This window comes from Topomyia yanbarensis, chromosome 3 (genome assembly GCF_030247195.1).
Source record: "Topomyia yanbarensis strain Yona2022 chromosome 3, ASM3024719v1, whole genome shotgun sequence".
In the NCBI taxonomy this organism is placed as follows: domain Eukaryota; kingdom Metazoa; phylum Arthropoda; class Insecta; order Diptera; family Culicidae; genus Topomyia; species Topomyia yanbarensis.
The window spans coordinates 294,775,749-294,791,880 of NC_080672.1; the positions used below are offsets into that span (position 1 = coordinate 294,775,749).

Genomic DNA, 16,132 nt, shown 5'->3' on the forward strand with positions numbered 1-16,132 from the left:
ATTGTATCTGCCTACCTATCTACATTATTCTTCCCGTAAACACTCGAGAGTAACTTTTCTTGATCTGATGTATAGTTAAAAACTGACGGATTAAGACGAAGGATAATACATTTTATTTGCCTTTAATTCAATTTTAGTGAACCCCACAATGAAAGCTGGTCTTCGGGTGGTGCCGGAGAAGGTCCTTCCGAAGAACCTCTACCAGAGGAGCAGGCAGGTCGTGGTCGGGGACGAATGACTCGTTTAAGAGCCCGCGGTGGAGTTCCTTTGAAAGCTCCCATAATCGATGAAGATGATGATGATATATTTTTTGGAGCGCGGTTCGAGCAACAGCAGAAAAAACGTAAAGCCCCTAGAAAAGCTCGCGGGGAAGCAGCCCCAAAGGAACCACGTGAGAAAAGAGAAAGACCCTTTCACCACGAAAACGAAGAACGTGTTGTGGTTACGGATCGAGAGAGTACAACTGACGAAAGTAGTTTGTACTTCATTTTGAGACACTCGAAATCGGCGATCACCGGAATCGTGGACGATTGGATTGAGAGCTACAAGGTAGATAAAGATTCAGCGTTAATTGCACTGATGAACTTTTTCGTTCACGCGAGTGGATGCAAAGGCAAAATTACACCGGAAATGCAGCAAACGATGGAACATACAGCCATCATTCGTAAAATGACGGAAGAATTCGATGAAGATAGTCACGAATATCCCTTGATCATGCCTGGCCAGCAGTGGAAGAAGTTTAAAATGAATTTTTGCGATTTTGTTCAGACCCTTGTCAAGCAGTGTCAGTATTCGATTATTTATGATCAGTTTCTCATGGACAATGTTATTTCCCTGTTGACGGGTTTATCCGATTCACAAGTTCGAGCATTTCGACACACGGCCACACTTGCAGCAATGAAACTGATGACTGCGTTGGTCGATGTAGCACTATTGGTGTCGGTCAATTTTGACAACGCAGCCCGGCAGTACGACGCGGAAAGGCTCAAGTCTCGTGACAAACGAGCACCGGATCGTTTGGAATCACTGATGGCGAAGCGAACTGAGTTGGAGGAAAATATGGACGAAATTAAGAACATGCTGACGTATATGTTCAAATCCGTGTTCGTTCATCGATACCGAGACACACTGCCGGAAATAAGAGCGATATGCATGTCGGAGATTGGCATTTGGATGCAGAAATTTTCCCAAAATTTCCTGGACGATTCTTATCTCAAGTACATTGGCTGGACGCTGCACGATAAGGTCGGTGAGGTTCGCTTGAGATGTCTACAAGCTCTCTTGCCGCTGTATGAGAATGAGGAACTCAAGGGAAAGTTGGAGTTGTTTACGTCTAAGTTCAAAGATCGCATCGTGGCTATGACTTTGGATAAGGAGTTTGAAGCGGCCGTTCATGCGGTTAAACTGGTTATTAATATATTAAAGTGAGTCAATTAGCAGTTACCTATCGTTTGGCAAAAGTAAGTTATATTAACTTATTATCAATCTTTTTTTCCTATAGGATACACCAGGATATACTAACGGACAAGGATTGTGAAATCGTGTACGAGTTGGTGTACTCATCCCATCGCGGTGTCGCTCAGGCTGCAGCCGAGTTCCTAAACGTTCGTCTATTTTGCCTAGATGCTGACGCGCAGATCACCTACACGAAGCGCGGTAAACAGCGGCTACCCAATACCCCACTTTTGCGTGATCTGGTTCAATTTTTCATCGAGTCCGAACTACACGAACATGGTGCCTATCTGGTCGATTCATTTATCGATAGTAACCCGATGGTGAAAGATTGGGAGTGCATGACAGATTTATTGCTCGAAGAACCGGGTCAGTTGGAGGAAATGTTGGATAACAAGCAGGAATCCACGTTGATAGAGATAATGGTTAGTGCGGTAAGACAAGCTGCTACAGGAGAACCCCCGGTTGGACGTGGTAGCAGCAGGAAGCTGACGCTAAGCGCGAAGGAGATCAAACAAGTGCAGGATGATAAGCAGAAGCTGACGGAACATTTCATTCACACGTTACCGCTGTTGCTCAATAAGTACAGTGCAGATAGCGAGAAGCTTACAAATCTGTTGGCAATTCCACAATATTTCGATTTGGAACTGTACACAACAACCCGACAGGAGGCAAATTTGCAAACGCTGTTGGATAAAATGACTCATATTATGGCGATTCACGTGGATCGTGAAGTACTGGACGCATGCTCGAAAACATTTGAATTTCTCTGCACCGAAGGCAGTGCCATCTACACGCGCTGTGATGTTGCCCGGTCAAATGTTATTGATGAGTGTGTCAATCGGTACAAAGAAGCCATTGATGATTACCGTAATTTGATTGCCGGCGAGGAAACACCAAACGAGGATGAAATTTACAACGTTAACATTAGCCTGAAAAAGGTTTCTATTCTGTACTCGTGTCACAACTTAAATCCGTGGAATCTGTTCGATTCGCTGTATCAGGATATAGAAGAAAGCCTATCGGAGAATGCTGGGGACAATGGTATTCCTCATGAGGCGCTCGTTTATTGCATTGAAGCTTGCTTCTTCTCGATCAAATGGGGTTTGTACTATTTGGAAAACACAATGGACAGATCCGCTGCGTCTGAGGTGGATGAGCTGCGAGAGAATTTGAAAAAATACTTGGATGCTTGCAATAACCTTATGCAGTATGAAGTCGCGCCAATAGTGGAAGCTGCTTACATGTCGATCTGCGATCTGCTGGTGGTGTTCAGCGACCAATTAGTTACCCATCCCAATGAATCTATCCGTCAGTTGGTTTACATTCCCAGTCCAGAGCAGCAAGCTCTGCTGAATGAATTTGTCCAGGCAAATGTATTCTCCCCGGAGCAAGAGGAGGGTCTCGATGAAACCAGAATTGAGGAACTGCACAAAAGGAGGAACTTTTTGGCTGCATATTGCAAGTTGATTGTTTACAACATCTTACCGATGAAGTCGGCTTCGGAAATTTTCAAGCACTATTTGAGGGTAGATATATGTCGTGTTTGCTTTTAGCACCTTTACATGATTTATTCTTTTCAGTGTTATAACGAGTACGGTGACATCATTAAAACAACCCTGGGAAAGACGCGTGAAATCAACAAAGTGAACTGTGCATTGACCATGTGCTTGAGTTTAATCAACATGTTCAAGGACATCCAGGAAGCTTCGCCAGCGGGGCGCGTTTCCAAAAACTCTCAGGAATTCCAAGATCTGAAGGAATTGGCTAAACGTTTTGCTCTTTCATTCGGGTTGGATGCCGTGAAGAACCGAGAAGCTATTACAGTTTTTCACCGCGCAGGAATTCTTTTCGCCGTGACGGTACCGAATGAAGCTTTCGAGGATCCGTCGGCACCGCCTCCGTGCATCGCTTTTCTCGAGGTGCTCGCTGAGTTGACTAATAAGCTTATCAAGCAAGATAAGAAATTGATGTAGGTTAGATGAATTTGATCTGCGAGCGACGTGATTTAGCTTGTACTTTCTTTTCAGTCTTAGTTTCATGGAGCGTCGGTTGAACGCTGGCATTCCGTCGAGCCGTTCGGAAGATTGGCAACCACTGATGACGTATAAGAACTCGTTGTTGCACGGCGAAACCGATCAAATGCCGGTGCCTTCGAAGCGAGCCTACTCTCGCAAGAAGAAGGATTACGATCACGATGATGACGATGAGCACGACGATGAGGATGATCAGGATTATGTCGCGTAGATTGCAGCTGTTGAATTTTCTAGATGTAAGTACTTGTAAGACCTACTATTTATCTAATTGCGACTATCCGGCTATAATAAACTAATTATAATGGCTACAAGGACGGACGGATGGTTTTTCTGGCTGGTGGTCATGGATGACTGGCCGGTGTTTAAAAACAGTATTACGGTTCTTTTGACTGTTGATATATCGTCTTAAAACTGGTCTAATCAGTTCACTAAACACCATAGTAATTAGACGCTGCGGGTATGCACATGCTACCACCACTCTAGGACATTCACTGAATTTGTACTGCATTGTTTCTACGTTCACCTGACAGTATTGACAGTTTGCGTTGTTTGGTCGGCCGATGATGTGCATTAGGCTGCGATGTTCCGTTTTCTCATTAAACAGTTGGTATAGATAACTGCGCTCACTCGACAGTACACTTTGATGCGACATTCGTCAATATTTTTGTGGACATGATACTGCACCTTGACGTACTCCGGGGTTTTTTCCACTAAAGCAGTATTACACCGATTATATCACATAGAAATTTTGGTTACGACTACTTCCTCTTTAGTAAAGCTACATTGCGATCAAATTTTGTACTGAACCTGGCGACCTTTATTACCCACTTTTTTTTTTGTTGGAGACGAACCACTGCGACCAGTATTTAGATCTATTGTGGTATTGTTATTACCCACTTATGGCATGGTCGAAATAATATACAAAGTGGGTTTAGGGCAAAGTTCCCTCTGAAGGTGCTCTGAGTTTGGCTCTTAAAACCTGCCCCATGCCAGGACCTCAAAAGATGACAATGTACCAGTTGATTTTTGGCTGCCCTTCGCGATCATCCACGCATACCTACGTCCGTGATCTCTCAAACAATAATACTCCGGCGATAAAGTAAACCGTCTGCTACTTATAAATTTACAAACGCTGTCTCAAACATGAACCAACAAACGCCCGTATTCGCGCGATTATGGATAGGGCACGTTCGACAGTCTACCCTCGGTCCTGGCAACCTTGGTTTCTACAGTCCGTTGGGTCAAAATAAAAATTGCGCTTATACCCACCAGATAATACGTTCCATGGCGACATGATCGGCAACTCTAGTGATACAGGGGAACGCACTCTCTTCTAGCATTTGAAGAGCACACTGGAAATTGACTGTTCTGATTGACGGCCCTGGTTACAACGAAAATTACGCCTTGCAAGCCACAGATACAGAGAGCCTTCCAACCTGGATATTTCATAAGGAACTTCAATGATGCTCCCAGTCTGTTTGTGACATCGAAGCGGTTTGAATTCCGCTAGAAACCGCTTGCAATTCTTATTGTCGTCGCTGCGGCTTCAGGCTTTAAATTTTCTCCAATCCAGACTTTTTTTGGCTATTAACAAAAACCTTTTGCCTTTCTTATATAAAAGGGTTATGCAATTGCTCTAAAAATGGGCTGTCAACCCGAGGCCCGAGTCTCATATACTATTCGACTTAGTTCGTCGAGATCGGAAAATGCCTGTTCGTGTGTATGAATGTTTTTCTATGGTAAGATTTGAAAAGCTTCAAAAGTCTGGACTATAGTGTATTGGCACTGTGTGGGACTCACGACTCATGTTCGTGTCGTAGCACTAAAAATACTCCTTACTCTTTTTACCCTTTTCTTCCTCATGGAAGTCAAAGTATTACTTCATGGGGGGGTCTCATTGTGTTTTCGTCGCTCCTATTTCTTCTGTTCTATCTCGGAGCCTCACTTGGTTCGTGGACCTTTGATTAAACTCTCGATTCTTCTCTTGCTTCTTGTCTGTGCTGTCGGAAATGTCGATCTTTTCACGTAGAAATGGGTATGAGAAGAATGGTATGCAGAACGAATCGATTAACAGGAAAGAGAGCAAATCTCTGGCAGATGTCGGAGCACATCTCCGAATATTTTGTCAGCTCGCTCTTGATCTTTGTATTTACCCGTGTAGGTGTAGGGAACAGAGAAAAGATTGGAATATGAGAAGGAATGTTGAGAATGAGCGAATCGCCCATAACTTCCAAATTCGTTATCTTATCTGTCACGAAAATGCTGGTTTTCTTGCCACTGAAACAGATTCCTTGCCAAACCATAATTCTTTTTTGTTAATACTAACTTAAACCTATCAGGAAATTTGGCGCAAGCAGAAGCGTTATAGAATTTGAGCTCAGGGATTTGTTTAAAATTGAATGTTGCGTAGGATTTATCGTCGACATCCATTAAGTTTTATAGGCTCCTGATCGTATAGCATACGGGATTCGTCAATAGTACAGCGATGTGTATTCAGTTTAGTCCTCGTTCCAGTGAGCTGTTTGGGTGCTGATTTATTGAGCCTGTTTCCGTGAGTTAGCTCTTATCACGATCTCCTTGGATAGTGCCCGACGGTGAACTCTTCTTACTCCGGAATTTCTCCCAACACCGATACCCGATTCCTTGAGCCATTTACTGCCGCTAGAAGCATAATTGTCCCATGTGTATAGGGATTCCCAGAGCACATGGGACAGGTATGCTTCTAGCGGCAGTTTAGCTCTCAGCTTTATCGATATCAACTTGGATATTATCCTACGCAGACTGAGAGTTCTCCGGCAACGAAATTGCTCTCGGTACCGGTGTTTGTTTCGTGAGCCAATTAGATCCCATTTTTGTCACGATTCTGTCGGGTAGTCAACGGTGACGGATCTACCCTACCATTAATTCCCCGGCGGTAGATTGTTCCCGATACCGATGTTCGCTTTCGTGTTCCTTTTAGCTCCTCGCTTCGTGCCGATCTACTCGATCTAGTCCCCAGCGAAGGACCCAGCCTGCTTAACGGGCCATCCAGTAGGTGCTGAGGTTTATCCAACGATTCCGGGTGGAGCGTAGCTTTCGGTTCACTGGCGCCCCAACAACCCGCTGCTGGCTGTTCGACGCGATCTACTCGAACTAGTCCCCGGCGGTGGATCCAGCCTACTCACGAGCTACCTGGTAGGGTGTTGAGGTCGGTCCGGCGATTCTGATGAAGCCTGGCGTCCAATTCACATCGCGTGGTCTCCGGCAATGGACCCAGTCTACACGGTCGGAGAGTTCCCCGGCGGCACAATTTCTCCCGAAACTGAATGTGTGGTTTCAGGGCGCGGTTCTAGCTAATGACGATACTTTGTTGGTCCCTTCGCCACTTTCTCTGCCGCTGGGAGAGTATGCTCGTAACAACTATGTTGACTGCGCCCCAGATATTCTCGTCGTGGTACTTCCATTGACGATATTGACGACAAATGATCGCGACGGATCGTTATGCTGCCGGTTTCCCACAGGGTTTTCTTAATGCATTAGCTTGCGGCGAAACAGAGTGAGATCTCACTATGAACACGAACAATTCGACGGACACTAATTTCACGATACACGAATGGAACTAACTGGTTTTGGAGTCGCGATGTTTCGGAACGTATAAACAAACACAATTTTTGTAATTCTTAAAAATACTGGCGGGTTTCGCGGTCGCGGTCTTTCGCTTTATTCACTGTCCCTTTTATCCTACCAAACAATCCATCTAGCTCTCCCCATCAATATGTGTGTGTTCGATTATTATTTCAAGTACAGTGGGTAAATACTTAAATTCTAGAGATTTGGGCTCATAAATTAAAAATGTGAAATAAATACTGGAATTGGGCGCCAACATTCCGGCCACCTTGAAACAACTGTTTCAACGAATCATCATTATCTCGACGGCAGCTGCTTCCTCCTTAGTGTTCGATAGAATTAAGGAACCAACAATTTCTAGAATGTCAGCGACTGCTTAAACAGGATACAATTGAATCAGAAGTACTGATCGGATGTATTACTATGACGAATTGCGGGTTGTTTATTAACTGATCCAAGGCTTGAAACGGTGGCGCGCGAGCGGCAAGATACCGGCGAAACGTACGCGGTGGTGGCGGAGCAAGACGAAACGAACGGTAACACGACGGTACGAGCAGGATTGGCTTTAGTGTTCATGAGTTTTTGAGAAGTGTCTTGTTTCAAATTGTTCATTGCGGATATTAGGCAAACTGGGTTTCTTTCATTGACAGCGTGATCCATTCCACCTGATACAGTCCAACCGAACACAGTCTCGACGAGCATTGGAAAACCATCTCCTAGGGAAAGTCTCCTGCCGGTGTGCAAACTCTGGTACAATTCACCACCAATGATGAGGTCGATCCCACCAGCACTATGAAATTGAGGATCTGCCATAGTTATTTCTGGAATCTTCCATCCTGATACATCGACGGAAACATTAGGTAATCTTAAGCTGGTTTGTGATACAAGCAGAAAATTGAGTGTCGCAGTAAATGGTAAAGAAATGGCCTTTATAGTAGCGGTAAGTTGCCGGTTAATGTTAATAACTTATCCAACTCCTGCAACAGTGATGTCTACCTGTGACGTTTGTCTACTTAGTTTGTCTGCAAGTCGATAGGACATAAAATTTGATGTTGACCCCGAATCAAGTAAAGCTCGTGCGATATGTGCTTGTCCACACCGGTCGACTATGTATAGACTGACAGTTTCAAGGAAAATACAGTTGTCTATATGTTGAGCGGCCATGCTTGTATTTGTAGAGGGCAATGGGAGTCCAGAAGATGTCGAAGGTTGTTGCTGTAACTCAGATTTCTTCTCAGGTGAAACGACAATATCGCTCTCGGAAGCATGAAGCAGTGAATGGTGTCTTTCGTTACAATGGCGACAAGAAAACTTTGAGTTGCATTTTCTACTTAAGTGACCCGGAGACAAACAGTTCCAGCAAAGCCTTCGTGTGGACGCCACTTCGCAGCGCTGACCAGTGGACATTTGATAGAACGTTGGGCATTGGTAGATGGAATGTCGTTCCGGACATACGAGGCACCCAGTATCAATGTTCTGTGGATCAGAAAAACTTAAAACAGTGGGCTGGATGGATGCAGCTGCATTCGAGGCCACTCGTGAAGCATGCGGTTTGCCAGCCACAGGCACAGAGCGGTACTGTATATCGGAAGCAACAGATTTCAAAATTCGAACTCGTTGGTATAGAAATTCCACCAAATCCTCATACGTAACAGTATCTTTCCCGCAGGTTTTTTCTTCAAAGCTCTGAAGGGTTGTGGAATCAAGTTTGTAAGACAACATACTGGTAAGTGGAGTGTCCCAGTGATTAACCGGTTCACCCAGCTTCGCAAGTGCCTTAACGTGTCGTTGAAAATCATCAGCTAGTGTATGTAGTTCTTGTGGTGACTCCGAGAGTACAGATGGCAGATCGTACAGTGCTCGAAAAAGTTGACGTCTTAATAATCTGCGATTGTCGTATCGTCTCAAAAGAGTCTCCCAAGATACGGCATAGTTATCGGCTACAATATCAGTGCTCTCAAACGGCTTTTTTGCTTCACCTTCTAGCGATTGTAACAAGTATTGAAGCTTGGCGACTGCAGGAATTTCAACATTGACGTGGATTATTGATTGGAACGAGTCGCGAAAAGCCATCCAACGGGAGAAATCACCGTCAAACTTGGGCAAGTCTATCTTCGGGAGTCGCAAGTGAAAACCTGCAGCAGTTGGAATAGAGGAAGGATTTACTGAACTATTGAGTGTCGATTCGTGTGCTTCAAGGGGACACTTTGAAAGCAAGAAACCCTTAGCTAAACAGTAGCGCTCTTCGAAGTCCGTTCGCTCCATGAATCGTCTAACGTCTCCGGTCTCTCATTTTTCTCGATTTCTACCTGAGCCTCCAGAAATTCTTGGTAGGCTCGGTCTAAAACATCAATACGCACTGATATCTGTACTCGATCCTGCTCCTCTCTATATTCCTTAATAAATTTCTCCACCAACTCGCACGTAACATAACAACCCTTTCGCTGGATAACCTTTTCCATTATGATTTTCTCGCTCTTAGACATTCTAATCTTTCACTGGTGGACCACACGCGGCGCGAACGCAACAGTTTTTTTTCGACTCAGATATAACGACACGCGAAGCTCAACGCCACCACTTACCTGCTGGCCACTTGCTGCAAAATGTTTGCCCACTGTGATCCGAGCACTGCTACAATTCCAAACAACACTAGTATGATTCGCTGCTGAATCGAATGGAACACATTCGCACACACGGAGATTAAGTTTTCTTCACTCGCATTCCCCTTCGCACTCGGCACTAGGTAGCTTCCTCCACTTGTACACACGCACTGGTAGCACAGCAATATTGGGAGATGCGTGTTATCACAGAAATAATGTTCGTATGCAGTCCCAACAGTAACGCAATGATTAATTTGGGAATCCGTTAGGTCGCCAAATAAACTTCACAGCAAACTCTGTTTCTGGATATCCTTGGTATCCGGCTCGAAGGACCAAATGATCGCGACGGATCGTTATGCTGCCGGTTTCCCACAGGGTTTTCTTAATGCATTAGCTTGCGGCGAAACAGAGTGAGATCTCACTATGAACACGAACAATTCGACGGACACTAATTTCACGATACACGGATGGAACTAACTGGTTTTGGAGTCGCGATGTTTCGGAACGTATAAACAAACACAATTTTTGTAATTCTTAAAAATACTGGCGGGTTTCGCGGTCGCGATCTTTCGCTTTATTCACTGTCCCTTTTATCCTACCAAACAATCCATCTAGCTCTCCCCATCAATATGTGTGTGTTCGATTATTATTTCAAGTACAGTGGGTAAATACTTAAATTCTAGAGATTTGGGCTCATAAATTAAAAATGTGAAATAAATACTGGAATTGGGCGCCAACAGTCACACCAGGTATATCCCGTCGGACTTCTTCAAACATAGGGCATTTGAAGACCACGTGTTCCGGTGTCTTTTGCACTTTCACACTCTCCGGGCAAAGGGGTGACAAAGCGTGTCCAACCCGATGCAGGTACTTCCAGAAGTATCCGTGCCCGTACAAAAACTGCGTCAAATGGAAGTTCACCTCTTCATGCTTCGTATGTACCCAAGCAGATTGGGATGAGTCGGTGGGTCCATCTTCTCTTCTCAGCGTTGCCCCACTTTGCCTGCCAATTAGCTAACGAGTCCGCTCGGACACGTCTCCTTACATTACGATGTAGATGGGAATCATCCCGGCAATTACGTATACTGCCTCCAACGATATCTGTCTGTACGCTCTCGCGACATGAACAGCCATCAAGCGAAAGGTGCTTGTCAACTTCGTCCGGTTCCGTTTTGAGTTCAGCGCAGCAGCCCAGGCCGGTACGCCATACCTCAGTATTGAGGACGAGACATCCGCCAGGAGACGTCTCGTGCTGCCTCTTGCTTCTCCGTTATTCGGCATAAGCCTTGCCAATGCGCTAGTTGTCCTCGTAGACTTCTCACATACATGATCGACATGGCTGTTGTAATTTAGTCGATTGTCGACCATCACACCGAGGTGCTTCAGCGAACGCATCGATGGGACAGATTGTCCCCCGGCGCTGATCACGACATGCTGGATTTTTTTACGGTTTCTGACCAGCACTACCTCCGTCGTGTGGTAAACCAGCTGTAGCTTAACGTCAGGCATCCAGGTTTCCACGATGCGTCTTGTCTCTGCCGTCAACATCTCCACCTCCTCAATGGTCTCGACGGTTATCGTCAGGACAACATCATCTGCAAAACCGACGATCTTAACTCCCCTGGGTAGTTTCAGTGTCAGCACACCGTTGTACTGAGGTACTCCTGCCGTGACTCTAATCGACCTCTGCCCCATGTTCGTCTCGTAGACCAGTACTCGATTCTGAATGTAACTTCAAAACCTCGGACTAATAGTCCGGGCGGAACTGCATTCTGTTCTCCATGCTCGCGATGACTGTGCGGATGGCGTCCACTGGCGAAATCCTTTTCCGAAATCCACACTGCCTCCGCGATAGTCCGTTCTCGTTTAGTTTTAGCGTAGTTCCTCAGCCTGATGAGGATGATCCTTTCTTGAAGTTAAGACATATAGACCGTACGATGGTGGATCTCCTGATAACTCCCTTGGTTTTGGTAGCAATACCAGCTTCTGGATTGTTCATCCATCCAGGAAGCAGCCTTCGTCCAGGCATTTATGTAGAACTATCCTGAACATGTCCGTCTGATTCGCGGTCTTCAGTGCCACGTTGGGGATACCATCCGGTCCGGGAGCTTCCTCGCTTTAAGCCCTTTTGCCACTATAAGAAGCTCGTCATTGAAGACATGATTGTCACCAATATTTCCACCGTCTGCATCAACGTACGTACAATGTAGGCGGCCATGCGGTTGGGTCGTGCTTCGGTAAAAGACCGTCCACAATAGTTATTAGTTTGTTAGTGTACATTTCAGCTAGCGTCGTTGGATCCTTGATATTGGCCATCACGACACGGTAAGCGTTGTCCCAGGGGTTAGTGTCTATTTCTCTACAGTACTCCATGTGACTGGTGGACTTACTAAGCACTATCGCGCGTTTAAAAGCGGCCTTCGCCGCCCGGAATATAACCTTACACGCTACTCTGACTGCCTCAGATCTTGCTCTCCGAACGCATTTTGTTGCTTTTAGGCAGCCAGCACGGAGATTGCTGCGCTTCTCGTTCCACCGATACACCGGGCGGAGGTAGTTCCTTTGTTTCATTTTCTTTGGTATTGTTACATCACACGCCTTCGCTAATGTGTTCTTGTCGAAGCTCTTTATTTTCCTCTTCCGCTCGCAAGTCCTCACTCTCCGCGTTTCATCGAAATTCCACCGACCAATGCGGTAGTGCAGTGATTCTCAACCTTTTTCGTATCTCGGACCCCATCGAAAACACCTTGGGTTTACATCGATTTTTATATTTATTTTTTAATATTTAATCCAACTCAATGCGTTAGCATAACTTAGGCGGGGAACTTTAATGTGTTTACATTATGTAAACATAAAAGAATAACTCAAAGCTACTGCGAATCGGAGGTTCTTGCTGCTGCGCATTGAGTGCATCTTTCTTGTCGGTAATACATTAGTTGTGTTGTCCACCACAACTTGAGAGTTAGCCAATTTGCTTTCTCTCACGTCAACGTCGGAAGTTCTTCGTTTCTTGCTCTTACGGGTCGCTGTTGTAAATCCGTTTTTATATTTTATTTTTTTTGGCATTTATTGTGCTGGTTGTTGGTTTGGAGGCACTAGATAGGATTGATATACAAAGTGCATCAGCTATTGATTGGTCATTTGATTGTGTTTTATCAATATTTGTTGAAAACTTTTTTTTTCGGAATCGGTTGTAGTAGGTTAATTTTTAGCATTGTTCTGGTTACGAAATTGGCACGTAGGAATCTGACCAGGGTAGATGCACAGCGTTTTTGCCAACCGCATTTTAGCAACGTTGGAATTGCTACTGAAAATTTTTCCCAAGTATTGATCGTAACGGATTCCACTTCCCCGTATTTTGACATACACCCTTATTCTTGTTTACGACGAATGCGATATTCGTTCGAAAGCGATTCGAACGAATAGTAAACCCATTTGATTTTGCTGTCGTAAACCACAAACCACTTTCGAACGAATCTCGTATTCGTTGAAAACAAGAATAAGGGTGATAAATCTGTTCTGGTCTAATATTGCGCGGTGCTAGGTCGTTTAGGCGCACTTCAATTTGATCGTCATCTATATTTTTAGGATCTTGGTCTTAAAGTTTGACGCCGTGTTGAATGCTGTTCTTCGCAATGAAATTTTCTGTCCAGGCTAAATTTATAAACGGTATCTATACACAGTTTCTCACGTGATGTAACTGTACGTACGTCACTTCCTTGAGATTCAGATCCTTTTTCACTTTTAGTACTATTTAGCTCAACAGTACATGACTGTAGATCAAAGAGGTTTTTTTGTAAAGTCAATCGAAATTATATTTTCCCGCTTAACGGCACTTTTATTTTTTGGTGGCCACTTCATTTTACTACATAACCGGAGGTGACAATATAATACTGCTTGTGAAGATCGATTTTGTTTGCTATCTGTACGGTTTCGGAATGGAATTCGTTTAATGGACTGTAAATTAATTGGAGAAAAGAAACGTGTTTATTTTGGTTTGATTATTGCGTGTTAATTTCGCGACGAACGGTGTACGAATCCCTTTTTGTTCCAGGGTTGCCAAATGATATAAAAATACATATGTTATCAAAAATATAGGGTAATAGGGCAAGATAGGGTAATAATAGAATTTTGAAATAACCGTTACATCCGAACATACTCCCCCGCGTTGCAGTTGCGGAGGAACTCAAGCATCCAGAGGCAGAACTGCTAACTTCGCCGTGGTTCGACTGAAAACACCGCTGTTGGTCTTTACCATCACCGCCCTGATTATCCCATCAGAACCTGGATGGACACTAACCACCCTGCTTAAACGCCATTGTTGGGGTGGCATATTCTCCTCCTTCAAAACGACGAGATCTCCGATTCTTACTTCGGTGTATTTGCGATTGTGCTTCGGTCTGCGTTGTAGTTCCTGAAGATAGTCTCGTGACCACCTCTTCCAAAATTCGCTTCGCATCTTCTGAATGATTTGATATCTGGACAGTGCACTTAGCTTGACGTCGTCTGATTCAGGCTCACGTATGGCAGTTAGCTCTCGGCCTATGAGAATATGCCCAGGGGTTATCGCCTTCAGGTCATTAGGGTCAGCTGATTGAGGAACAAGCGGTTTCGAATTGAGGATGGCTTCAATCTGGGCAACCAAGGTGTTCCACTCATCGTAGGTAAACCTTCCATCGCCGACAACTCGTTTTATGTGATGCTTGGTTGATTTGATACCATCTTCCCAAACGCCACCGAACTCGGGAGACCGCGCCGGAATAAAGTGCCATTTTATTTCTTGAGGTAGACAGTAGTCACTGAGCGCCTGCTTCATATCCCGTTGATTGAACAAGACGTACAGTTCATGCAGTGCCGAGTTCGCCCCGATGAAGTTTGTGGCATTTGGGTAGGAACTCCACGTCTGACCACGAAACGCTTCAGCACGTTGATGAAAGCTTGAGTTGATAGGTCCACTGCCAACTCGATATGGACCGCCTTTGTAACCATGCAAATAAACAACGCAATATAAGTTTTCAGATACACCGGTTTCCGTGGGTTGCCTGTTTTGACGTGAAAAGGCCCACCGTAGTCGATACCAACTCTCGAGAAAACGTCTGATTGTGTCACACGAAACTTTGATAAGTCTCCCATGTAACGCTTGATTTCCGGTGGATTTGTTTTGAAGCAGCGAATGCACCTTTTGAGATGCTTCTGGATCACATTCCGTCCATCAACGATCCAAAATCGCTGTCGAAGCGCCGATAACAAACCGCTGGGTCCAATGTGCAGGTACGTTTCATGGAAATCGTTAATGATGATCTTTGTCACATGATGCTTCGGTGGAAGTATAATCGGATGACGCTGTCCAAAGGTTAGATTCGCGTGCTTGATTCTGCCGCCTACATGTAGTATTCCGGATTCGTATATGGGATTCAGCGAGCGCAAATCTCCTACATATTTATGGTCCATATTCTGCGTAGTGTTGTACCTCTGTATCTGCTTGATATCCTCAGCGTAATATTGTCGCTGCACCAGGCTGACGATCATGTCAAGACTTTCTTCAACCGTAGGTAATACTTCATTGTCATTCGCTGTTCGTATCCCCTTCGTTTTTCTAATGAATCGTGCTACGTATGCCATCACTCTCCTCAGTTTACGAAATGAACTGTACCTTTCCAGAACCGGAAAGTCAATCGATTGACAACTGACTGGAAGCGCAATTGTTTTAACATCTGGTATCAAGATTTCTTCAGTAAACACAAACTCTTTGTAGGTAGCGGTACGCGAAAATGATGGACCATGCCACCAGACATCATTGTGCATTAGTTCTCCCGGTAGGACACCTCTCGACACCATATTCGCAGGATTCAAAGCTGACCGTATATATTTGAATTCATAACCCTTTGTAGATCGTTGTATTTCAGCTACACGGTTGGCAACAAAAGTATTGAGTTCGTGTGGTGATTTTTTTAGCCAACAAAGGACGATTTGGGAATCCGTCCACAGAACGATGTTGTTGAAATCCAGTTTAAGTGCCGATGACCGAGACATCAGCAGGAATGCGTATAACTCCAAGCGGGGAACCGTCTGATTAGGAGCTACCTTAGATTTGCTCGTCAGTAAATGCACTTCTACGTTGCCGTTTGAACAAATTGAACGTATATACACACACGTACCGTAGGCTGCCATCGGAGTAAGCGTGAAGTTCGATAGCGATTCTGTTGTCCGTCAGCACGTAACGATTGATAGTCATTCCAGCAGTTGCAATAAGACTCGCGATGAAATTAACCCAATTGTTTCGTTGTTCTATTGGTACTTCTTCATCCCAGTCGATTTTTAATTTCCACAGTTCACGCATGAGAAGTTTGGAGACTAATGTGGCCGGTGCAAGTAGCCCGAGAGGATCATAAATTTTTGACATCTCTGACAGAATATGTCGCTTTGTTATCGCAGTTT

General features: G+C 44.7%; 2 protein-coding genes across 2 annotated transcripts in view; one reads left to right on the forward strand and one right to left on the reverse strand.

Moving 5' to 3' along the window:
- The window catches only part of LOC131691014 (cohesin subunit SA-1), a 174,999-nt gene that overhangs the window by 374 nt on the left and 158,493 nt on the right, over positions 1-16,132 (forward strand). The window contains exons 3-6 of the mRNA XM_058977139.1: positions 138-1,424; positions 1,502-2,981; positions 3,036-3,424; positions 3,483-3,724. Of these exons, the coding sequence (XP_058833122.1) occupies positions 138-1,424; positions 1,502-2,981; positions 3,036-3,424; positions 3,483-3,699 (3,373 nt within the window). The 3' untranslated portion in view covers positions 3,700-3,724. The remainder of the gene's footprint in view (positions 1-137; positions 1,425-1,501; positions 2,982-3,035; positions 3,425-3,482; positions 3,725-16,132) is intronic.
- Positions 13,881-15,532, reverse strand: LOC131688001 (uncharacterized). Its single transcript, XM_058972124.1, has 2 exons — positions 14,761-15,532; positions 13,881-14,671 (listed from the first exon to the last, which is right to left on the reverse strand). The coding sequence occupies exons 1-2, from the start codon at positions 15,530-15,532 to the stop codon at positions 13,881-13,883; spliced, it is 1,563 nt and encodes a 520-aa protein (XP_058828107.1).

Bases quoted from the DNA above. Each gene is read 5' to 3' on its own strand.
- LOC131688001 (XM_058972124.1), bottom strand. From the start codon at position 15,532: ATGGTGTCGAGAGGTGTCCTACCGGGAGAACTAATGCACAATGATGTC. The intron at 14,672-14,760 runs GTGGGCCTTTTC...ATGGTTACAAAG, and splicing joins GAGAGTTGGTATCGACTACG to GCGGTCCATATCGAGTTGGC.